The following is a 26382-nucleotide window of genomic DNA, read 5'->3' on the forward strand; positions in this document are numbered from 1 at the left end:
TTGTCCCAAGCGATGGAGAACTTCATGCTTGCAAACAAGAGCAGGTCTGCATGACATTCATACAGCCATCTGGCCATAGCAGAACCCCAGCAAAGCCCCAGTAACAGTCACCATGGGCCTACACAGCCTGAAGCTTGATGATAGAAATTGCCACAACATATTTCTGAAGAACTGGCTTGTGTTAGTCCCTCTTGTCCTTTTCTGTCAACAAATGAACTTATGTTAATTGTTTGCCATTTGTATTTTGTCACAAAACTAGGAAAGGCAATAGATATTATCCATTGAATGCCAATGTTTCTAGCAAAATGAGAGAGTGCAAATCTAACACTTACTCAGATTAATGCATGTTTGTGGGTACTACTTTGGAAATAAAGTCATGCTGCACATCTTACACTTGCATTTACCTCCCAAGACCCAGGCACATGTACCAAAATATTTCTGCAATATAAGTGAAAGGAATGTAGAAAAGCTTTACATTAGCAGCATTCTTCACCCCTCAAATTGTCTCGTATACATAAATATTTGTGCTAAAGCTTTGAGAGATAAATACAAACTGTTAACCGAATACAAGTAGGCTTGCAGGTAGGTTGGCTTGAAGCACATATTGTGAAGGGATTCGATCCTGCTGTGTAACCCACTGATTCCCACGATTACGGTCTGTCTCTGCCCAGTCTAGAAAAGGAAAGTTTCTTGCAGTTTCACATGCACACATCAATACACATTGCTTTAAGGAGCACTGAGTGTTTAAGTTCAGAAATAAGAGGCACGTACAGTAACCTGGTACATAGATGCTTTATTTCTGACATTAATATGGTCTCTATTGTATGTGAGATTCTCTTACATAAAAGAAATGTTTGTAGTACAACAAAAACTAAGATAAACAAGGCATTTGTTGTACATTATGTCAAACCTTAGAACAAAAATATGGAGTAATATGTATTTAGGTTTCATGCAAGTTTGGCTGCCACATGTACAATCTACTTATAAACTGAAAGAAATGCAAATGCACACAACATTCAAAAAGTAATAAAAGATGCCTGACATACAAAAGACTAAAACCTTCTTGCTAAAGCAATAAAGTAGGAGTTAACTGAACGATCCAACCAATACCAACACAAATTAATACTACTTACCAGAAATCTATGCTTAAACTTCGCATAGGCAGTTTTGGTGATATCATTTCTACTGAAATATACCATCCAGAATATATATATTCATTCTTTTTCAATGTCTTATCTGATTTTCTGTGAATTAAATGCTGTCTCCAGCGTCAAATGTTGCTGTTAAATCCATTTTGGTACTCCATGCTTAAATTTAGTACTGCCAAGAATTCCAATGGCATCCTCTAAATTTTCATAGGCAAGGAGTAATCCTGGCATGATGGGTATTTTCAGATCTCCTTGCTTACATAGGATTCCCCCTCTCAAAAATTTTTATGTGAATTAAAAATCAGTAAAATGTTTATGCCTACTACTGTCCTAGCCAGGCAAATATTTCATATCACAAAGCTCCTAAAAACAAGGACTGCATAACCTTTGAGATGTTTAAAAAAGTTTAATAACCCATTACCTTCCTTGTGTCACTCATCACGTTAAAATTCTCCATTAATAAATTATTCTCTACCATCTCTGATATTAAAGTGATAGGAATACTTTTCACACCCTGCATAGTACTGGTTGATCTCATAAAGTTAACTAGAGAACCTGACGTCATTTTTGTAAGTTTACATACAGTGCATATGATGCTCGCTCTTTCCATCTCTCATAGCAGCAAGCCGATTCTGCCACTATCTGTAGCAGCACACCCGGGAGTGGAGAGGAAGAGTGTTTGAATTATAAATAACTAAAACTACAGTGTACAATTCTATTTACCTGTCAGTATTTATCGATAGCACACCACTATAACTTGCTTGAAATTAACTACATAAAAATCTCTACAACAAAAGCAACCCAAAACATTCCTTAAAAAAAAAAAAAAGACATAAAATAAGTGCAAATACCTAAAATAGGCAACTAAAGCAACTGTTGTGACCTGTATACCTTTAAATAAGGACAAAGGTTTTTCATAAATAAAAGAATGTTCTTTGCTGTTCAGACACTTAGTAAGTATATAATGGTTAAACTCAAGTGCAGATACAATTGTTTTGAGATCCAAGGTGCCAAGTTTCTTTAAAAAAAATAAAAATCTATATTTAAAATGCATTAGTTTTTAGTTCCTATGCAGGACGAAGTACTCCTGAGTCACATATAGGACTCTGCCATTCATTTCTAAATATATTTAACCAAGGTACAGGAATAGTTGCTGTATAGTACAGGTATACCTTGTAATTATTTTGTAGACCAACATGATTTAAGGGTTATAGTGCAATCTTTATGTAGATGTAACATACAGTATAGATTTTTCCACCTCACCACTGTAATTCTTCTGCTGTTCCATACTTTAAATTTGTCCTTTTATTACTTTAGCTGTTTAAACAGGAAACAACATTGGCTTCTATACAACCTGCATACATATAAATATCTACATTTAAGCTTTAAAATGAAAATAAATTATAAAAACAGACTCCTTTCCAATTTACAAAATTTTCCCTGTTCCTACATACTGTACAATACATTCAACAATCATCTCATTTTGAGATTTATGAAGAAAATACTGATGCTTTACACTAAAATCTAATTCACCTCCCTCTGCCTACTTCTAGTACCATTTGCAAATAAATATATTTAACACTGTAGTTAATTTCATTGTTTTGCAGCATACCAAAATAATTAGTAGTGCAACTTTCTATCCTTCCTTTACACTCCTTTCCATTGTGTTTCTTTATATACTAGAAAAATGCTACATAAGCAAAAGCACATTCAGTATTGTATGCTGCTCATTTGGAAACCAGTAACAACCTATAAACCTACTCTATCTTGAAAATGCACTAACAGAGAAAAAGCAATGTGAATCAAAAGAATAAATATGAAAAATAGACATAAAAACTGTATGTTGTCAGTACTGCAATGTACTTTACCATTCTTTATCATACTTCAGGGTGTTACTCTTACAATATTTAAGAAATTCATTGCAGAACTGTTAGTATAATACTATCCCTTTGTGGAGAATATGAGAGCATTGTGTCTGTTCTTTGTCAATCAAAAGAAGAAAGGAAGCTTCAAGGTAGCTTTAAGGTTTCCCTTGGCAGACTGTCTTAAAGTAAAGACTTAATTCACCACTATTGTGCTGGAATCACCTTCAACATTGTGTCAGTTTCAATGGAAAGAGATGGTTGTCAGTTGTTGTGACCATCACAGTATCAGAGCCCTTGAAGTGCTGCTGGTAGCTGTGTATGTGCTCAGATATCTTCTTGCTTGTTCAGTCATGATAAGCTGGTCTTCTGTTTTTCCATAAACCACCGCTTCCCATTCACAATTCGACTGTATAAGATAAAATTTGGTTAAAAATATTCTTTTAACTGACTAAAATACTGGAGCAATGCTCTACAACCTTGCAAACTATCAATAAACCATCAAAGTCTAGCAATACTGTATTTTACTGAGAAGGATTAGGTTCTACAACACAATACCTAAAACCTGTGACAAAGCTCCCTTTTTATCCCTTAATCAAGCTCCTCAGCCATGCATCTGTGTTATGCTTTAAGTTCTAACACACAAAATAAAAAAAACTCTTAAAAAAGAGAATAGTCCAACAATTGATACATAAAAGGAAAGTTAATTAAGTCATCTCTTTGGATATCTTCTCCTTTAAATGTGCAAAGTTCAACAGGCAGAAAAATTAGTAGATGTCTGGAGAGACCAAGGCAGGCAAAAAGGTTTGGCAGTTGAAAAAGAATACAGTGAAGGACTTCACTGACCCAAAGTGGCAGCTGTGGAAAAACGGTCAGATGTTTTGGGAATATAGTAAAAATGGCAAAGGAATTAGTAATAAAAATAACAAATGGAAGAATAATTGAGCCGATAGTCCGCTTCTTCCATGAAGCAAACGCTGCACGTTCATATAATATATTGAATCTCAAGCTGATTTGTAGCAGTTCTAATTTGGACCTGACACTGGCAGACTGTAGCTTAATGAAGAATACAAGATTCTCTCCTTCTCATATTGAGCTAGAAACCTATCCAAAGGATCAGTTCCACATATAGATGCACAAAGAAAATTAGCTATTTTAGTTTCTCTATAAACATAGCAGGAGTTGATTCATGGAAGGGACTCATGGTTAAAGAGACCACTAAACTGCAAGGGAATTTCTCAGGGGAAAGAGCAAAAAGAGAAAGACGGTTCAATGTGAATATTTGTGAGTATAACTATGACTAAGGTCCCATTTTAAGTATTCTTAAGAGCATGGTTCTGGGAACTACAGACATAGTCACCTTTGCTGCAATTCACAGCAGTTAATTCTTTTTTTTGGAACAAAACAATTAAATGAGGTTTGCTCATAAGAAAGGAACAGAAAGTAATACTGTTGTCTCTGTTAAAAACATATCATCGTTAAAGCAATTAAGTGGGACATGGAAGATTAGGCTCCAGATGCCCTGCCTTTTTACTTTTAAAATTAATACAGAGCTGCAGCTATTCTGAGAAGACAGTAAAAGTTTATACATTAACTCCCTATAGCACAAAGTGGAACAGGTACCAAGTCAAAGATAATCTCCCCCTAAACCAGTAGTCAAGATAGACACACAGGAAAAACTAGGTTCCACAGTTTTAACAGGACTGAAAGTATACAGATGTACAAGAATAATTATAAAATAGAAGCTGCGGATGAACTCCACTTAAAGATACCCCATTGGGCTTATTTTGAAGTAAGCACCAGCCAAATTTGAGAAATTTAGTTGCTACAGAGGTTTAGTTGGCACCAAGTCAAGTTTTCTTACTGCTAGAGTTGGTATCCAAACCTGTTTTGTACATGTACCCTTACTATGATTTCCCCCCTCCTCATTTAAATCTTGAATGAAAACTTTACAGACACATGACCAGTTTACAAGAAATAAGGATCATGGAAACACTGACCAAAACTAGATCACCGAGTTGAACAATTCTAGACACCAGGACAAGACAGAAACCACAAAGAAATTCTATGTTAACCTGTTAACAAGACTAACAGAATTCTTTGCATCCAGACCTGAGGAACTTTCTCCGTTTTGACATTTTTTGAAGAACATGTATTCATTTTCTTCTTAATTACTGCGTTTTCTTTGTTTGCTGGATTTGTATCTTGGTTTTCTGATGTCAGGTTACTGTTGTCATGTATTTCCGAAAATGGAATCGTTAATAAAGATGTGGTATAGACATTTTCTGACTATTGACAAAAAAGAGGGTAGGGAACAGGAATAACAATCAGTATTTAATAAAAACAACATCTTCAGCAGCTGTGATCAGAGAAGCCAAAATGTAAACAAAGCAAATACTATCATAAAGACCCTAGGAAAGAATCTGAAAAGAAAAAGTAATGAACAGTATGTAAATGGCCTATATAGGGATTCATAGTTTACGTGCTCAGTATTGACTAAGTAGCTGCTAGCACGATTTGAGCCTGACTGAGTAGACAGTTTCATATAAAACCACAGTACAGACTAATCATTTCAGAAGAGTTTTATATACTGACTATGTTTATGGATATAAAATTAAATCAATCCAGTTTCACTATAGCAGAGCAGAAGAAATAAGCAAAATTAGCTGAGAGCAGCAGTGGCATACACACTTGTTCCCTTACAAAAACACCCTATTACCCTGCTTCAAGATACTTTTACATATTTATTCTACCTCAGACCTCACTCCTAACTTACCACGCTACAAGCACAAGATTTCTACTTAAGGATTGGTAAATTTTTAATTTTTAAATCAGATACTACCCTTATGTCTCTTGCCAAGAGCAAATATTCCTGTTGCACTAGCACCCCTCATTAAAAGAAGGAAAAGCAATTTTTTTCCCCAGTCCACTGCCTTTAATATACCACAATATCATAGTGTTTCTTGGTTTTAGCTTAATTACCTGAATGCCAATGATACACAATATACCATGTCATAACAAGACGTTACTAAGGGAACACTGGGCACTTTGCTTCTGTTTTGCATGGCTGCAGCAATGCTGCTCCTCACGAGACTGAGATGTTCTTGGGGAAGTGGGGAGTTTCCACTAGATGGCAGAGCACCTAACACCCAGCCGACAGACAACTAGGCTTGGCACAGAGCCTAGGGGGCATTTGGAACAGCTACAATAATTAGAACAGGGTATGACTTAAGTGCCTGTTCTTTTTAGGGACTTTGGCCCCTAACTCTTGAACAGAGATTCATACCAGATCAAGAGTCAGACATTTGCTCTTTCAGAATTAAACACATACATACATTGTTTAAGAACTAGATTAGAATACAGTTTTCCTACAAACTACATGACTAAAGATTAGTCTATACTACCACTCAACTGGTAAAATATTGGGCTACTTTTTAAAGGAATGAGGGACCAAAACAGCCCCACCTCTGAATGCTTGATGTCTTGGTTGGTGAGGCAGAAGTATTCAAATTCCTTCAGGCAGAGGAAGCCCACAAACCTCATCTTCTACATGCTTGATATTCTCCTACTATGTGAAGCAGGAAAAGGAAAAACACGCTGCCTGATATGCACTTAAGTATCCTCAGAACATGTCAAGCATGCAAACCACAGGGGAAAATGCCATCTTCCTGAGGTATTACAGGAAGATTCAGTGTGCCATATATCCTAATGTTTATAGATAACCAGCATGGAAGTAGCATTGCTACAACAGCAAATCTGCAAAGCATCCACATTACTTAACCAGTCCTGCTCTGAAGGCCTGGAAGGAAGAATTCATGCATTAATTCATGCCCACTGTTGAAGTACTGCTTAAATACTTAGAGGAGCATTTAAAACTGAAGGCGATTTTCAGTTTCCAAATTTATGAATCTAGCCTCAATCCAAATATTTTATTCCAGCTGACAGAATGAAAGATACTCAGTTCTATATTAATATTGCTGCCAGTGATACTCTTCATTAGTTTAATATTTACCTGCACATCTAAACTATCATCATCAGTGAGGAGCTGGGCACAAATCTCTTCTTTTTCCCATGGATCTAGGACCAGTGATTTTCTGACCTTTGTAGAAGAGTTGTGCTGCAATAAACATTTTGCAGAGAAAAAAATGTAAAATACTCTTTAAAAACAGTTATTTCCCATTTTAAGTTATTATTGTAATGTTACCTCCTGATTGCAGCTTTTATACACAGTGTTGTCTTCATCCTTGAGAAATATATCTGTTCCAGTTTCCTCTTTCAAAACTTCCCTAATGTCTTCCTCCAAGAAGGCAAGTGGTTGTGACTAAGTTAATTAAAATTGGACAAGAAAATACAGGAAGTCTATTAGTTGCTGTATTTTATCATGTTCTACTTTCAGATAATGTAGGCCAAAAAAAAAAAATTGCAAAATACAGCAAAAGATAAAAGGATTTAAGCTAATGTAGTGAACAACTACAGACCAACACTCCCAGGTCATGCAGATGTTTTTAATTCATTTTACTCCACATTATTTCTAGTGAGATAAAATACATTCATGCACACAGTGCCTCAAAAAATGCAAGGCAGCACTGTTGTTTGCATTTATCATCAATAGTTATCCACTAACAAAAAGGATAAAAATACTTTGTATATACACTAAACATATATGTGAACACGTACGTATACACACATGCATACAAACACATTAAAAAACTGTATTCTAGAAGCATGACTGTTGTTGCGAAAGGAATTTATGTCAATCTTAGCACAAATCTTTGAATAAGACATTGATAGTCCCAAGTACAGTACAGAATTTCACAGAAGCCATACAGATGGCTCCTTTATATACCAACAGGAGAAGAATTCCCTTAAGCCCTCAAAATTTGATTTGAACAGGAGGTTAATAGTGGACAGAAACAGGAATGCCAAACCACTCCATTTGCATAGTGAGAGAATCTATAGGGCAACACAGATGGTGCCAAGCCCTGTGGCAGAGTCTGAGCTACCTTCTGTGTTTGCAAAAAAGTAGTAGTCAATATATATTAGTTGGAATTTTTTCAGAACTTGAAAAGCATATGTCTACTGAATTCCAAAAGTTATTAAGCATTAACATACCTTAGCTAGGCTAGGAAAAGAGGAAAAAATTAATTGATTTGGAACAAACGAACAAAACAGTAACATTATCCATAGTCAACCAAAAAAACCCAAGTCTTCTGTGATAGTCAGAAGAATCAGATGGATCATGAGTTGCTATATTAAGATTTTCGGGTTTAGGATGAAGAAAATGTTAGATGCCACTCAAGTAAGCCCCTAAGTAGGATAAAATGCTTCCAAGCATCTTCCCATCAGAAAAATTCTCAGAATACTAGCATGTTGTAGTAACCATCTAGTTTCCATCCTAGTAGTGCAGAAGAACGAACACCTGAAAACAAGTCAGCTCTTACTTAGTCCAGAAGATTCAAAGACAGTACAGTTCTTAAAGTCAGATGTGAAGGTTGCTTAAAATAAGTGTCAGTCACATTCATCTGCACCACTTTCCTCTTACTAGATTATCCAGATCCACACCCACTCACTCCTGCTCACAATTTTTCTTTTGTAAAAGCAGAGTGCTAAAGTATTAAAATCTCAGACAAGAGTTTTACCACCTTGTAAGAGTTACAGTGATAGCAAGGACACAAACTTAAAACCAATCTCAAATGTAGAACCAATGCATTTAAGATTATTATGGACCAAATGACTACATTTACCAAATATCATTCAAAAAAAGACAACGAAGGGTACCAGTCTAATATACAAAGCCCGAAATATTTTTGATTCATACTTCCTCAGATCACACTGAGGCTTACAATATCTCAAAAACAAAAAGGTATTTAGACTGCAGCAAAGAAGAAAATAAACATGTCATCACATACCATAAGTTTGAGGGGACCATACTTTTTTTCCTGAGCAGCCAAAGCATTTTTAAAAGGAGTTGGTGTCCTCGGTGTTGAGCCCAAAAGAGATCTTCTAATTGTGGGAGTTCTAAAACTATTCAAGCATGGGAAAACATTCATACATACATTTTAATATTTTACTGTATCAACAGTAACGTAATAAAATTAACCGACGAAACATTTTAAAATATCCTACTTTACACAACCGATATCACCACCATGAATCTGAAGGTATTAAGAGCACCACAGCTTTACCCCAAGTATATTAGACTTCAACTAGATTTTTTTTTTGGTATTTTAAAAGAGGAAAAATTTGAACTGAGTTCAATTCATTTTCTGATAAGATAAGAACAGGAAGCCAGTTTATTTGTACACAACAATTTAGCATTAGGGGTTTTAGAACTCGTTCACAATATGCATACAGGTAGACTAATTTCTCAATGTTTAGAAAAATCTGGTTTGATTCGAGAAACACCACCAGATGTTTAATGTAATAAACCTACCCCACATTTTCCTTTTGATCTTTTGGTGTCATTTCCTTGTGTAGAGGAGTTGTAATAAGAACCTTCTGCCCACAGATTGGAGTCGATGTAAATGCAGGATTTTCAAGGTTAAATTGTTCATTCCCAGAGCAAGTGTTGAAAAACTGAGCACAAGAAATTAAAAATAAAAAGCAACCTTAAAGGACAAAACTTTACCACTGTACCGAGCCCTAAAACAAGAAATATATTTATTTCCTGAAGGGCTTCTATTGACAAACCCCAATGAACTATTGTTGACTTATGCTCTAAAATGTCTCCAATATTTATCACTGAAACCTTGATTTTCTCCTTAAAATCCCTGCTGCTTAATTAGGTCACAGAGACAACAGGTCTCTATCAAAAACTGTTTGCATGAAAAAGTGTGAGCTGGCACATAAGTCACCACCTTCCCCAGCCCCGTTAGTTTTCAAAACAGAGAAAATGGGTGTTTTAAGCTTTTTTTTTTTTTAATATAGCTACCCTTATGCATATGTTTTAAGAATTTTTTGGACGTGCTTGTTTAGGCTACAATGTACGACTAGGGAGGAAAGTACTTGTAAATTATAACCCACACACTGCAGTCTTCATAGTTTAGCCATATTTCAAAACAAACTCACCTGTGATGGAGAAAATGGTAGTGTTTTCACTGGTGTATGTTTTAGTGCAACGTTGATGGCATCATTACACAAGCCATCATTCAGTTCATTAACCGGTGATTGCCCAAAACGCAATCTTTTTCTCTTTCTTAGGATAGTAGGTGGAGTGCTGAGTTTGGTTAAGCTTGGAGTTGTTGGAAAAACTGCTTCTTCCACATCACTGATGCTACTGTGTTTTTTGCCATCAAGCACAACGCTGACATACTGGCACTCAGCAGCCCTTTCATTGTGCTGAATCTGTGTTAGTTTTACTGGAGCTGGCTTGAGAGGAGATGCAACAGCCTCTATAAGCTCAAAACCGGTGACATCACTCCACACTATGGGATCCTGTGAGACAAGATGCAAAACACTCAAACACCAGCACGCTTATCTAAGATTATTTCACAATGTCCAAGCCAATCTAACAGCTCTCTATCTCCAGAAGCTATTTACCTAATTGTTCTCCCTGTATCTTTCACACAATCCTAAAACACTGAGTATTTTAAGACATCATTCTTTTAAAACAGGCAATGAAACAAATCACTCTATATGGGTGAAACTACAGACAAGAACAGAAAAAGGTAATTTTAAGAGTATTTTACACAAACTGCGTAAGTTTATGTTCCTAAATAAATTTTATTTTAGAATAAATTCAGACTTACAGATTCAATAAAATCTAGTGTCTCTGCAAAATCTGGAATGGTTTGTAGAGATGATAATATTGTATTTGATTCCACAGCCAAATACTTAGGAGGTGAATTCGGCTGAACAGATGTGCCGTGGGTCTCATCCATGCTGTAGAACTCACTTGTTTCTTCCTCAAGACTATTTAGTGTATCAGACACACAATCTTCCATGACAAAACTTCCGGACCAACAAGGTAGGTTTGCAGCTTGCTAAAGTATGAAGAAACACATTCATCTTATTCAACTTAGAAGTTGAAAAGACTCAATTATGTGACCACAGGGAAGAAAAAAAAAAAGTATTACACTATGTGAGAAGACTAAGCACAACTACTAATTTTTGCTTCTTCAGACACTAAATATCTGTGTGGATTAATGCATTTAGTCTTCTCCGTAGGTTAACATACTCAACATTCTCAATTTGTACAACATTTTTATCTTTTCTCTCATTCATGTCTTACACACTCTCATAAGTTAGATAATGATGGGTTGTATTGGAAGATAACTCTGACACAAATTCCTTGTGTTTCTGAATGTCAGTACATGTTTAAGTCATCTTCACTACAGAATACAAGTACATTTTAAGATTAGAAATAGTTTCTAGAATGTGAGGGTTTGGTTTTTTTTAATGCAGATTCTGCATTGTTAGTTTTCTTAACTTCCAAATGGTTATCCCATTTTAGTATATTGCTTAGTACTCAAGAAACAAATTTTAATTTTCGCTGGAAATCTAGAAACAAAGCAGACATCTCTAGAGGAGCAGAACGTTACACTGTTTCAAGAGAATGCCAGGAATAGCTCCACCACCAAAAAAATGAAAATTCACCTGTAATCCTAACAAGTAATCAATGTGGTTTTGTTGTTCACAGCCCTCTTCCTGAAGGAATAAGTGACTGTCATCTGCAAGTTTCCCTCATTCCATTGAAGTACACATAAGTTTTGTACAGTGTAAATTCATATAATTTTTGTCATGTCCAAATGTGGATATTATGCATTGCAAGTACTCACACAGAAGTGTGATAAAAATATAATCTACAGGACATTTTGAAATTAAGTAGGGCAAAACCTGTGTATTTTTCACCTTTCTCTGTTGAAGAGACAATCAACAAAGCTGATCTATAAAACTGAATGACAGTGCTATCAAACAAAGTGCTGCCTGCTGAAAAGGATTAAAATCCTGGGTCTTTGAAACAATTGCCAAATTGAAGGTCATATTTCTGCTGTTCTCACAGTTTAGAAAACAGCACTAAAAATAATTTGTCTCAATTCTAATACACAGACTTTGTTTTACAACCCAACAGCCACAGGTTTGCTTTTAGAAGGCTGAGTGAAAAACCACCTCACAAAACCAAACAAATATCCATTACTAAATTGCTGAGGATTAATCTCAGTAAAACATATTCAAATATTTACAGAAAGTTATAGTCCTTACAGAAGACACTTGTTTTCTTCTGATTTCATTCTCTGTTGACATAAGCAGCAATTCAAGTTGCTTTATTTTCTTTTCTTTATCAGGATCATCATCAACAAATGACTGCTGAAAAATTTCAGAAAGAAGTTATTACTATTTTCCACCTTCACCACCCCTCCACGGTAAAGATTCTACATTATAACACAGCTACATTTGTAACAGAAACCCACACATAGCGGGAACAGAGCTATACAAGCTGCATTGTATTTTGTAATATAGCAGTCATTTGCAAGTGAAACAATGCCAGCAGATACCAGGAAATGAATCCAATGTCACAGTGGTATACAAGATAATATTTTAAGAGGTTTTGAATATGGTCTGTAAATGCTCGGTATGCTACAGCACTTTTTAACCAAAAGTCACTCAGTTCTCTCTTTAATAGAAGCAGCAAAGTTGGCATCTTGGTAGGTGTGTTTGTGTTATCATGTGCTTTCTAGAAATTTGAGTTACTGATGCTCACTAAGTGTGCAAGAAGTGTTTCAAATAAATATTTGCTGCAGAGTATCTACACAAGCAATCCTACTACTACTATCAGAAAAGAAAACTAATTGGGTTGGGTTGGTCGGTTTATTTTCAACTCTCTTAAAATTTATTGCTAGAAATATAGGTAAGTGAGGATATAGGACAAGAGTTTCAAAACTAGTTATGCTCCGTAGTTTAGAGGGGACTTCAAGGAGCAGAAAGTGTGTGTTAGTTTTCTGTATAGGCCAATCCAGAGTGTCAAAGGCCCTATAAGACTTTGTTATGATTTGTATTCTTATACTCAGGTCAGGGAAGAAAATGCAACATCAAACAGATGACCTGCACAGGGAAGCTTGAGGTTAGGCAGAGAGTTCTGCAGAACAACTCAAAAATATCTAGCACAAAAAATTACACATTATTCCCTGTGTCAAAATAACTTTTTTTCTTTTCCCTAATTTCAAATTCACAAGAATTCTTCCAGGAAGTCATATGACAAACCAAGACCCACAATCAGCCTCCAACACATGAGGAATTGCAGATATATTCTAAGTGAGACCAAAGGAGAAAAAGGAAATATATCATTTAAAACAGAATATTGTTTTAAAGTTTCTCCATACTTCAGCACTCATAATGTTGCAAAATAATCAGCTGAAGGTACTGAGGGAAGTTTATCAGTCAGAAAAAACTAAAACCTATAGAGAAAAAAAGAGCACAGTCACAAGTGTAAGTCACAGTAAGTTATTTGAACCGAGTCTTTTAGGAAGTGTCATGTTTATTATATACAAAATAGTAAAATCTTGTCTCCAAATCTCTCAGAAGCTAGGTAACATTGGCAGGTCATCCTTTCAACCTAAAGATTTAACTAGTAGACCATGTTCTAAGCCATACTTCAGTCAGAAATAAGGACAACCATTGTGTTTCTGGGGTGTGTTGAACGGCTCTTTTTCCTACCTAGAACTATCAATTAATCTAGTAAGCCTTCTTACAGAGGAACATGTACATAAATTTAGATGAATGACAGAAGACTTAAAAATATTTTTAAGTTAAAGTTTTTACACTCTTCATTTTACAGCATAACATACAGTACATTCTCTTAATTTATGATGGCCATTAACATTTTACCTGAACTATGTTGGAAGAAGCTGAAGCATGTTCTACACAGCTGCCTTCTGGTGAGGCATACTGGTATGCTGGAATCTAAAAAGATAAATGGTTTTACAAATCCTAAAGAAATGGGCACTATAAAATTATTTCTAGTTTATTGTACAATAAACTACTTATTATGGTTTACAAATCCTACAGTTGCCATAACATCTCAAAAATACTCAACAGATCTTTATTCTTACAGAGTTGTTTCTCATTCCAAACCAAATAAATTATTTGGGACTCGGAAATACTAATTATTCTGGATTTTGAACTTACATGTGTCTGAACAGGTAGGTAAAACTGATTCTGAGTGTGCAAGTGTTCCATGGCCAGACAAGGTTGGGGCTGAAGTTCAGATGAACTAGCTCTTTCAGACTTTATACTATCTTGTAAATATCCTTCCTGTTCCACCTTTCTTCGCATTGTTGAATTCCAGTGATTTTTAATTGAATTATCAGTCCTAAAATGAAAGCATACAACAGTGATTGGTTTACATATCTCAGAGTTTAATATATGGCTTATTTGCAGAGTTTGTACAGCAGGGTAATCTGAAGCCGCAAATCCAGAAAACTCCAGCAGCTTGGACTGGAAGTTCTGTTATCAGAGGGGTTTCAGCATAATGACTAGAAAGTTACTTTTTTCAAAACTTCCCTCAACTAAATTTCAAGTCTGCAGGAAATTAAAAGTAACAAAAGAGAAAGCCTTGGTTCGGGCTATTATTATGGGTGAGAATCTTTTTTATTGACATGGAACAAGCACGTTTGTTCTCTGTCACTACATTATTCACCCACTGCTATAAATTTGCAGAATGTGAAACTAAGGCAAGCGCCCTGCTGTCCCACAGCATAAGAGCAGCCCTGTGGGTAGTGTTTGGTACCAGAAGGCATCTCTTCTAAAAAAAGTGACAGCCTGCATTCCCAGCTCGAAGTTTTATGTGCAGCTTCGTGAAGAACATCACGCTACATCTTGGTGCTCTTGATCTTATACGGGGAAAACAGGCACGGCAGAGGACCAGTACCCATTGTCACTCCCCTTGGAAAGAAAATGCCTGCAGTTGGACGAACAGGCTGAAATCACTTTTAATGCTAGAGAAGCATTAACGCAAGAGTAGAGTGTGAGTGCACTAGAGTGTAAAATACTAGCAATATTATTACTAGCTGTACAGACGGGCACACAGAAATAAAAATTGCTTCAAGTCTCATTCTTCATCTAAGCATTCCCTTTTTTCACTCCACTAGTGTTAGACTCTGTACAAATCTTATAGGTCTAGGATCCAATCTTTAGCTAAGAGTCTCATCTTGGGTTTATTTTCAACAAATAAGTTAGTGAATTAGGGATATCTCTGTCCTTACAAACTTATCTTCCCTCTCTGAAATTCTATTATGATCCAATTCATTCCTTTCCAATTCCTCCAAAGGATTTCCTGTGATTCATGGCTTGTGTAGTTAATCAAAATTTTTACACACACATCTCTAAGGGCTCACTCTCACAACATAACAAGTGCTGACATTCCTTAGGCACAACTGGACAGTCACCTCCTGAACACACAGACTGAATTCAGAGAGGGATAGCTTGACACTGACTTTCAATTAACAGTAGAAGGTAAAAAAATTTATTAAACTCTTTATACACTAAAATTTTTTTTTCCACAAGCATAAGTTCACAATCACACTTGAAACAAAGATAAGGAGAACAATGCATACAATTCATTCTTAACTTAGAGATTAAATGGTAACCAACTAGCTTTTCAATCCAGGACTCCTACATCTGGGCTTTTGAAGGTTACTAAGATTCTCTTTTTCAAGTGTCCTGTTTAACAAAAAATAAATTAAAAAAAGATTTTCTGATATGTATAACAATGAAGGCATTCTGTTATCAGGTCATCAGATGTTAAGGAATTCCTCCACTACTACTTGCAGTTACTCTTCAGCATCAGAAGACTTTTCATTGTTTTTATAGCTTTTCAAAAACACATGATCAAATGCAAAAGATCATAAAACATTTAAGTGTCTATCAAGATAAACGTGTTGTGACATAAGTTTTAACAGATGCTTTCTGACTAACAAATTGCATTGAAAAGAGCTGCACAAAGAACGCTTTCCGTATTCTGCTATTTAACACAAAAAGAGTTGAAAAGCACCTTCCAGGAAGAAGTTTTGCTATTTCAGCCCATCGGTTTCCCAAGCGCTTGTGAGCTTCATAGATTATCCTGTCCTCTTCTTCTGTCCATGAAGACTTTTTTACCTCGGGATTGAGATGGTTATGCCATCTCTCTCTGCATTGCTTGCCTATTCTTCCTTTCAGGTGTTTTGCAATTAGAGACCAGCGTTTTGGACCATACTTCTGAACTAATTCAATAACCTGGAATACAGATGAAAGCACGTTACAAATCTGAATCCTAATTTTCCTAATCAAAGTCTGAGAACATTGATAAACTCACATTTTAGAACAGAATCAGAATAGTCAACTTGATAAGATACTAGGCTTAAGGAGGCAGATAGTGACTTGGGGTTTTAAAAATTACTTTTCAAAAAAATCAAAAAATTGCTTATCAACCCCAAATTCACTCTGTTTAGAATGTAAGTATATACTGATGAAAGCATTCATTTAGAATTCTCCTTTTTGTCATCCATTGCATAAGCTGACACTAGGAAAGACTGAAAAAGGAGCTAGTAAAAACGCTTGGTTTGACTTTTTTCAACAACATACATATGAGAAAAAACCCACACCTTTTCTCCCAGCCTTCTTCCCATTTCTACAAGCTTTTACACATCAGAAGCTTTTTCTTAAACGAACTATCAGAACTGAAAAAAAACCCCAAAACAAACAGATTAGGGAGCTGATATTCACAAGTTAACAAATATTGGCTTTAAACATCTTAAAACACTTTTTAAACAGTGGGAATAGTAGTCATTTTGAAATACAATACAAAAAAAGCTATAAGTGCACCTCCCTACAAGGTACTCTAGGTTTTGCAGACAAAAAGCTGCAGTGTGGATTAATAGGGATGGGGAAAAGGAGTCTAAAACACCATTGGTAGCTTCTTTAACAGTAGGGTATGAAACAATTTCCCTTATTCCAAAACTTTTTAAGTCTGGTGGATTTGAGAAATTAGGAACACAACATGTAAATGAGACCTTTGATATATAGTGCTATGAAGAGATCTCCTCTACTTGGTAAGCTAGAGTAGCTTAGCTAGCAATCTAAGCAAAGGGAAATGAAACACATGAGCAGACCAGACATTTCTTTTACTTAAGAGAAGCTGCATTTTTTTTTTCTTCTGACACAGCATAATGTAATATAACAATCTACATCACAAGATGCATTATACATCATCGTTGTGGGGATGAAATCTAAGAAAAAAGTACACATTCTTAGCAGTTATATGCCATATTATTGCAGTAAAAGAATACAACATAAATTAGTTTTTATTACCCTCTGATCTTCTTCTTTAGTCCAGGGACCTTTAATCAGTTCTGGGTTTAGTACCTTCTGCCATCGATGCTGGCATTGAAAGTCTGAACGATTCTGAAGTAGTTTTAGAAGAACAGTGTAGCTGTTAAACTCTTGAATACATAAAACTGTAAATATTAGCTAACCAGAATTGTTAGCTTAAATAAAAATAAATATAAAATAATAAAAACACTTATTCAGACCTTTGTTCTAAGTGTAATAGTTATATTCGCCATTATTATTTCTTCTTCCACTTGTTTATAAAACCTCTTCTCCAGAAAAAAACAGCCTTGCACAAAGCTCTAATTTAATTAGTTCAATGTTCTTGATAATCAAATTCAGAACTCACTCTTCTTTAAAGAAAAACTTAGAATTATTTTTGTCCTCATTACTCCACACTTTCTCTTAACTTTATGTGATTGATATGCTTTTGACATTACCTATAATCTATATAAGGAAATGCATTTTTAAAGGAAATACTTTTTCTTTCGAATAAAAGAATGAAGTTTTTTTTAAGATTCAAATTCATTTAGTCTCAGCTCTTTCCTAGAGTGCTAAGGAAAACAGATTTATATCAAGTTTAGCTAACACATACTAATTAAACAACATTGCTTTTTCTGCTGGGGACAGATGGTGCTTTTCTGTAGCTTTACTGAGGACCTTTTGAAATATCATTCCCAGTTATGAAAGAGAAGTAAGCTTTCACTTAGCCGCCTAAAAACTGTCTGTAGGAAAGTTTGCAGCTCCGAGGGTAGTGTGTCCAGTCCTTAGAAATACGCAGAGAAGAGCTTGCCCCAGCATGGCACACTAGTGCCGCTTTCATAACACTGAGACATGATGATTTACTCTCTTCAGTGCAAGCTGCTGGATTGCAAGTATCGACTTCAAGGTTTTGCTGGGCTTTTCTACCAAGTAAAGTTGTTATCATGTTATGATGAATTTAAAGAAGCAGTCTGCCAGACCAGAAAAAGCACTCAAAACACTGTTACATCCAAAATTACATTGACCACAGTACCTTCAAGTTAATGACAAATAGACACTGTATGATTAAAATCACACCAGAGTTTGTTACAAAACATCATCATTTCCTGGTGGCAGAAGCTGTTAAGAGACAGACTTAAAATAAGAAAGCTGTTCCCATTTTCAATTAAAGTAAAATTTTGAAATTGTGGTGTTCTAGTGTTTTTATCTTCTAGACATTTCTTAAATCATTACATATCTGTGGGAGAAGAGCAAAACAAATGATGGGACAAACCAATAAACTAATTTCAGGCCTGCCTTAACTGCAATAAACTGGAAAGAGAAGACAAGCTGTGTTCCCACTCTTGAGGGTCACCGTTAAGCCACCTTCACTTTTTTGGGCAGAATAGAGGGAAGGTTTATTCATGTTCGGGCCAACAGTGAAATGGGGTTCTGAAAACATGGCAGTTTGAGTGCCTTTACATGCTAATAACTCGAGACACACTTGGTTTTCCTAGTAGAAGACTATAAGTAACAAGGTAAGTGCTAATTATGCCAGCCTCTATTATTTGGCTTTGTAATTTGAACACTGCGAAAGGTGTTGCAGAGAAGCAGTAGAGTCTCCATCCATGGAGATATTTAAAAACTTACTGGACACCGTCCTGGGCACCCAGTTCCAGCTGACCTTGTCTGAGCAAAGGCTTGGACTAGATGATCATGAGATGTTCCTTCCAACATCAACAATTCTGAAACAGGCAATCTGATTCTCCAGGAACATTTCCCATGATAGCTGGGGAGCATTTTTTTAACCTCACTTCGGCATAGCTGAAAAATAGCCTTCTGTCTCCAGAAGCATCTGTTTTCAGCTGGATAACTTTACTAAACCAAACTTATATCTATTAAATGCAACTCCATAGTACACCTGCAGATCAGTATCACCAAAAACTGTATTTAAAAGCAACTTAATATAGAAGCTTTTCGACAGTTTCTTTCTCCTCTGCCATTCAATCATTTCACTGCTTTTTGAAGAGGATAATGTACATGTAAGGAACAGTGATTTGCCTGTGCACTCCTTAAATTTAAATGCTTTAGGTTCATTCACTGGTATCTATACTATACCACCTGGAAAGAAGAAATCGGGAACACCACAGCTGCACAAATTTGATGAGAACAATGGAAAGTTACTGTTGTTCAGCATTTAGAATTCAATTCTATTTTTACCTACCTACACAGGAATTTCATACAACTGTATCATCACATTCAACATTTTAAAGAATCACAAAGGCAACGGGGTGGGATGGTGGTGTATAACGTTTTTAATTTCTAACATTTGAATGTTCAATACCACTTCTAGGTAGTGATTTCAGCTTTAGATTTGAGCCATGATTTTACAGGAGGAATTTTAGAACGCTTAATCAGAATAGAAACAAACATCATCAGTTGAGTTGCAGGTATTTTTTACCAGCGCAGCTCATACAACTGGGGAGTCCTTTAAAATTTGAACCAACAGCTCCTTTATACGTTCCACCTGACCATTGGAACAGAACAAGAAATTTTAAGTGTCAGCAGGAAACTTTCAAGAAATTTGCTAAGGTTCCATTTGTAGCAACTGAAGATATAATTGGGTGGAAAGATTTACATACCTAAGGGAGGTAGCCATCACCGTAAACAAAAAAAAACAAACAAAAACACACAAAAAAACCTGCACACACCAAAACAAAAACCCCACTACCCCACTCCCATTTCCCTATGGTGTTTAAGAAATTGATCCTGCTCCTTTCAAGCGATCTTTCAGATGCAACCCACTCTCCTAACTGCTTCAGAAGCAACCTGTGAACTGTACATGCAACCACCACAAGTGATATAACCAATAGGAAGTAGGAATATATTCCAGAATGAAAACAAACAGCAGGTGTGAACAGAGGGCATCAATTTGATCCTTTTGGACCATCACTTGAGCCCCAGTCTCAGCTGATACGGTTCTCCCAGGTCTAAGCTAGATCTCAAGTCCAATTTACAATTTATTTTTTTCACATTACGTGTTTCTAATTTCTATTTCACTTCATTTCCAAACTAGACATATGACCAAAGTAAATGAATATTAAAAGGGAACATAACTTAAACAGAGATTCAACTTACTTGTAGATGACTAGCAATGAAAGCCCAATCATCTGTACCATTTTGTTCCACCAGCTTCTTTAGCCTTTCATCCTGTTAAGACATAACCTCAGTCAATAAATGTTACATACTATCCCAAAGACACTAAACAATAACATATAAGAATAAAACTAAAGCCAAAGAAAGTATTACCTCATCACGTGTCCATTTCACCCTATTACATGTCTTCTTCAACCCTTTTTGCTGTAGAACTTCATAGTCATGATCCACATATTGAAGATTGTACTCGTCCTCACTGCAGGGTACAACAGAAGAGTCAAGATAGAAAGTTTAAAATAACTTTGAATAACTTTTTCTCCTAACTACTTGTAGATTCTTTCCAGTCTGTACATATTGGTCTAAAAGAACATACGGAATTTGCATGAACATGAGATCTGTCTCCAGCAGTGGCCTATATGTGAGGGGAACAGAATTAATTTTAATTTCAAGGCCATGTACTGGGATACAGACAAATAATTCATTGCAAGTCAAGACTTGAATTTGAAGCAAAAACTATTGTTTAAGATCACACTTTTGTGATACATTTATGAATCTTTATTTTACAGAAGGGAGCCTATAAGCTTAAGTGGTTTGCTAGTCTGCAAGATACATTCGTGTTTCCATTCGTGTTTCTCCATAACTCAAACAACAAACACAATAATTGCCCAATAATTCAGCTCTACTTCATATTTGAAGTGGGCTCCTGCCTTGAATAACAGTGTTGCCTCCCTGTTACAGGAATTAGATACAAATCTTTGAAGACTGAAACATTCCAGCAAGAAATAACTACAGTATCAGCGCTGATCCTCCAAGTTCAGAGGGGCAAGGAGCCAGGTAACCTCGGTCACTCCGTGTAGATCGCACTCCATCTACTGGACAAACGAACACTTCACAGCCTTGATAAACAAAGCCTTACAAACAAGCAGCACAGGGAAACGTTTCATGGAAATATCACTTAGGCTTATGTCAGAGACTCGTTTTAGACAGCACAAATTCAAACATTCTAGGCCTAACAACAAGATGAGCAGTGCCTCTTCATTAGTTACAGCAAAGACACAAAGAAGGGACTCCCATCCAAATACACAGCTTTAATCAAAAACAGTTTCACACTGCAATCTTATTTTTTCTCGATTTTATTATCAGCATAAAGCACAATATAAATATCATATTCATGTTCAAAACTAAATTTATTAGTTCTGCTCAGTCTTGGAAACTTCCATTTTTCAACCAAAGGTAAAAAAAATCCTTCGCCAGTAATGGAATCAACCTCTGCCGGTGTCCTAAGAACTGATTAGATGGCAGATCTCTACATTATTTTCCAGTATATGCAACTCACTCACACATCATGCTGATGGGCCATTTATATACATTTGTTATTTCCTATGAACTGAGTATGTTCTCTGTGGCTAACATGAATATAGGGTCATTCCAGAAGAGCGCACTACTTATTTGAAAGCATTATTGCATGATAGTATGCATCCAGTTCTTGCAGACACAGTGCATTTAGAACTGCTTCTACATCCTACACCATATCTCAATTCACTCTACTTAGCTTCATGATGTAGTAGAAATAGTCAGTAACTACAAAACTCTGCAAAGTATAAAACTCTGCAAAGCCAGTGAAATAAAAGCAGTAAGCTTGTCTGAAGGTCAACAGCACATTCTTCACAGTACTTGCAAAAGAGTAAGCTGCTAACACAGTGACTGTAAGAGTAGCTTAGGACTTGAGAAAATAGGATTTAAGCTCACAGGTAACTAAGAGTTTTCTCTTCCCCCTTCTGCTTCCTTTTTTTTGTTTCTAACCCACAGGTTCTTGACAAACTTCAGGAGCGTATCTTGGTATTATAGCCCTACTTCATACTAAGGAAGCCATGCAACTTACTTATAACTAAAATTTGGTCTTGTGATTAAGCTGTTTGCCAACATGATCTCCTTCCTCACCCACTGCACAGCAAAGTAGTCCAAGAACAGAGTCTTCAGTGATATGAAAAGTTATGGGGATTTTTAAAAAGGAGGAAGGGCTCCATGTATGCTGCATTGATGCTGATGAGAGCAGCAGAACTAGTCAACATCCGGGGCCCCCGCTGGCAGCAGCAGTTAAAAACTCTGCACCTGGAGTTCTCCAGAGGCACACGCATCCCACTGCCAAGCAAAGCAGCGCAGCCACCTCTGTGCACTTCACAGGCAACAAGGGCAAGCTCTCTTGCAGCTTGATTCCACATGAATAACTACTTAGTCTTCAGTCTTATTCAGAACAGATACACCAATAGATTATAAATTAAACATACATGAATGGTTTGGACTACTAACTTAAGTTTTCGATTACAAAGAAAATAGGAAATATTCTTCAAATAAAAAAAATCTGGAACAACAAAGTATTTTATGAGTTCTGTGCTATTTGTCTTTGTACTCCTGAGCCAAGAACAGTTAAAGGAAAAAATTAAGCTTCCAAATGCAAAACCCATAAGCAGTTTAAAAAAATTAAACTTAATTCCATTTGGTGCAAAACAATTATACTTTCTCCTTACTCCACACCTCAACAATCTAGAAATCACTTTTAAACTCACAACAACAACTGTTTCATTTTGGAGATACCATCATCATGCACTGACACTGTATTCCTCTAGGCCTGATGATCTCTAACCGAACATTCCTCCAGCTGTATTTTCAATTATGATATCAAAGCACACTATAGCCATACGAGATAATACAAACTAAAGCTTTGAAAAGATGAAACTATTGTTCACAATACCACAGATGGAAGTCTCATATTACAAAATGCAGATTAGGAGTAACAAGAAACATTCTCTCTCTGGGCTGACTCTTGAAGATAGCTAAGTATAAACAGCTCCAGCAGCCAGTCCCTGCAAGCAAAGCCCCTTAATGAATCTTTGTTCTTATACAGCTAGAACCCCAAAGATTGCTTTCTTGGTTTAGTTCCACTTTCGCAGAAAAATGATCAACTTATGAACTCTTTTCATGTCAGAGGAAAATGCAGGAGCGGTATCTGTAACTTCAAAACTAACCCCAATTCCATGAGAAGTATGCAGTCAGGGTAAACCCCTGATGCCACTGGTAACTCACAAGGTAACTTTACTCACCGAGTATCCTTTCCTTTCTCAATCCCAATCCTTCTTAGTAGTTTCATTAAACTAGTTTTCTATTTTGAAGGAGAATAACTATAGCAATAGAATAGTTCTACAAGACCCACCTTCTGAATACAATGTAAAGACACACCCATTTTCATATCACTAAAACAAAAGATGCATCAAAGCCATCTGGGGCCGCTGAAGCCCTTCAGGAAAACATTCTCTCTCAGGAAGATTTCAGACTGTGACATCCTCAGTCAGAGGATATGCCAGCTCAGAGAGAGGAGATGCATTTAAGCTATTGGAAGAATCAGCAGGCCCAAGCATGAATTTCAACAGAGCAGCCTAAAATCTTACACGAAGGCTGTGCCGAGGCCGCTCGGGAGGAGCAAAGGAGCAAGAAGTATTGCTCCAGCAGGAAGGAGGTAACTGTCAGGAAAAGCTACTGCGGAGACAGCATAGTGGTTACCGGCAGGAAAGAAAAGCTGAAGAGTTGCCTAGGTAAGCCACGTGAGCCGAGCAAGAGCACGGGGGTGAAAGCAGCCGCCGAGCGAGAGAATTACAGTCGACAGCTGTCAAGGAGGAGGCAGGCAGGTACCTGCGCGGGTGGCGGGGAGGGAGGTGGCGGCGGCACCTGGCGGGGAGCCCGGGGCAGCACGGAACCACGGAGGAGTTGGAAGGGACCCACACGGATCACCGAGTCCAACTCGTACTGCTGAACGGGACAACCCCAACATTCACACCGTTTGTCTGAGCGATCTGACCAAGTACTCCTCGAACATTGTCAGGCTTGGCGCCGCGACTGCTCCCCTGGGCAGCCTGTTCCAGTGCTCCACCACCCTGAGTGAAGAACCTTTTCCCAATATCCAACCCGCACCTCCCTGGCACATCTTCCTGCCATTCCCTCCGGTCCTATCACTGGTCACCAGAGAGAAGAGATCAGCTCCTCCTGCCTCCCTTGGGAGGAGGCAGTAAACTGCGAAGAGGTCCCCCCTCAGCCTCCTCTTCTCCAGGCTGCACAGACCAAGCGGCTCCAGCAGCTCCTCATACGGCTTCTCCTCTAAACCCTTCACCGGTTTTGTGACCTCCCCTGGGCACCGGGGCGGGGCTGCCCGAGCGGGACAGGGCGCAAGAAGGGGAGGGGGTGGGGGACAGGGGGCAAAAAAAGGGGGGGGACAGGGCACAGCAGGGGGTAAGAAAGGGGGACAGGGCGCAAGAAGCGGAGGACAGGGCACAGGAGGGGGCAAGAAAGGGGGACAAGGCACAGGAGGGGACAAGAAAGGGGGACAGGACGCAAGAAGGGGGGCGGGATAGGGCGCAAGAAGCGGGGGGGGGGACAGGGCATAGGAGGGGGGGACAGGCCCGGTGGCGGAGGCGCGCCCCCTCTCACCTGCGCGGTCTCTTGGCCATCCTCGCCGCGCACCATGGGGGTGAGCGCGGAGCCCCGGGCCGCCCCGCTCCGCTCCCTTCAGCGCATGGCGCGGGCCCCGGGCCGGGCTGCGCCGCTTGCGCCGGGCTCGGTCGGCGCCGCCGAATCTCGCGCCCAGCCTCCCTCCCGGGCCGCCGTTTGAATCTGCGCACGCGGACTCGCGCCCCATTGGCCGCCGCCGCCGCACGCGACGAGGCGCGGGGAGGGGAGGGGGAGGGCGGGGCCTCGCGCGCGCCGCGGGGCTCGGGGGCGGAGATGGGGGGGAGGAGCACGTACCGGCTGCCGGGGCTTCCCCGGCGGCCCCGCGCGCCCGCAACGCCCCGGCGCCCGCGCGCCGCCAACGGCAGCGGCGGCAACGGCTCCCGGCGTGAAGGAAAAGCAGCCGGCGGCAAAAACGTGAGCGTCTCCTTCGAGCCGGAATCGAACCAGCGACCTAAGGATTCCCGCGGGCAGCGCCTCTACAGTCCTCCGCTCTACCAGCTGAGCTATCGAAGGGAGCTGCCCGCCGCTCCCATTCTGCGGCATAAAAGCTCGGCGGCGGGCAGAGGGGCTGCTGCACCCGGGGACAGACAGAATGTAAATCATGGAATCAGAACGCCTTGGGCTGGAAGGGACGTGAAAGATCACGCAGTTCCAGCCCCCCTGCCCACCAGACCAGGCTGCCCAAGGCCCCATCCAACCTGGCCTTGAACACCCCCAGGGATGGGGCAGCCACAGCTTCCCTGGGCAACCTGGGCCAGAGCCTCACCACTCTCATCATAAAAAAAATTCCTCCTTATGTCTAGTCTAAATCTGCCCCTCTCCAGTTTATAACCATTGCCCCTCATCCTACCACCACAAGCCTTTGTAAACAGTCCCTTCCCGGCTTTCTTGTAGCCTCTTCAAGTACTGGAATGTTGCTATAAGGTCTCCTCCAACCTTTCTTTTCTCCAGGCTGAACAAGCCCAACTCTCTCAGCCTGTCCTCATATGGAAGGTGCTCCAGCTCTCAGATCATCTTTGTAGCCCTCCTCTGGACCAGTTCCAACAGCTCCATATCCTTCTTACATTGAGGATTCAAAAACTGGACACAGTACTCCTGATGAGGTTTGGAGGAATAGAGAGGCAGAATCACCTCCCTTGACCTGCAGGCCACATTTCTTTCAACGCAGCCCAGGACACGGTTGGCCTTCTGGGCTGCAAGCACACACTGCTGGCTCATGTCGAGCTTCTCATCGACCAGCACCCCCAAGTCCTTCTCTGCAGGGCTGCTCTCAATCACTTCATCCCCCGTTGTGGACTGATTGAAATCATGGATTGCCCCAACCCAGGTGTAGGACCTTACACTTGGCCTTGTTGAACCTCATGAGGTTCTCACAGCCCCACTTCTCCAGTTTGTCCAGGTCCCTCTGGATCACATCCTGTCCTTCTGGTGTGGCAACTACACCACTCAGCTTG

The 26382-nt window shown here is 38.6% G+C and overlaps 1 protein-coding gene and 1 non-coding gene across 5 annotated transcripts; both read right to left on the reverse strand.

Annotated features, from left to right (window-relative positions):
* Positions 1-785: 785 nt before the first annotated feature.
* MYBL1 (MYB proto-oncogene like 1) lies at positions 786-24937 on the reverse strand. 4 transcript variants are annotated; one of them, XM_069854199.1, is made up of 16 exons: positions 24908-24937; positions 20582-20684; positions 20411-20482; positions 17294-17386; positions 15999-16219; positions 14135-14318; positions 13835-13909; positions 12212-12313; positions 10759-10992; positions 10079-10444; positions 9444-9586; positions 8920-9034; positions 7215-7331; positions 7023-7127; positions 5123-5299; positions 786-3419 (listed from the first exon to the last, which is right to left on the reverse strand). In XM_069854199.1, exons 1-16 carry the CDS (start codon positions 24925-24927, stop codon positions 3291-3293), a joined length of 2256 nt encoding a protein of 751 aa, XP_069710300.1. In that variant the 5' UTR covers positions 24928-24937; the 3' UTR covers positions 786-3290. The 4 variants fall into 4 exon arrangements, with proteins under 4 accessions (XP_069710300.1, XP_069710299.1, XP_069710302.1 ...); XM_069854198.1 differs by having other exon boundaries at positions 12212-12316; XM_069854201.1 differs by lacking the exon at positions 13835-13909.
* A 414-nt stretch (positions 24938-25351) lies between these two features.
* On the reverse strand, positions 25352-25441 carry TRNAY-GUA (transfer RNA tyrosine (anticodon GUA)). Its single transcript is given in 2 exon segments — positions 25352-25387; positions 25405-25441. It is a non-coding gene; the product is annotated as a tRNA-Tyr (tRNA).
* Between the last annotated feature and the right edge of the window lie 941 nt (positions 25442-26382).

This window comes from Phaenicophaeus curvirostris, chromosome 3 (genome assembly GCF_032191515.1).
Source record: "Phaenicophaeus curvirostris isolate KB17595 chromosome 3, BPBGC_Pcur_1.0, whole genome shotgun sequence".
Lineage (NCBI taxonomy): Eukaryota > Metazoa > Chordata > Aves > Cuculiformes > Cuculidae > Phaenicophaeus > Phaenicophaeus curvirostris.

Coding starts and splice junctions, on each gene's coding strand:
- MYBL1 (XM_069854198.1), bottom strand. CDS start 24,927: ATGGCCAAGAGACCGCGCAG. Junction 17,387..20,410: donor TCATTGCTAGTCATCTACAA/GTAAGTTGAATC, acceptor AAACTACTTCAG/AATCGTTCAGACTTTCAATG. Junction 16,220..17,293: donor CTAAAGAAGAAGATCAGAGG/GTAATAAAAACT, acceptor TCTGTATTCCAG/GTTATTGAATTAGTTCAGAA.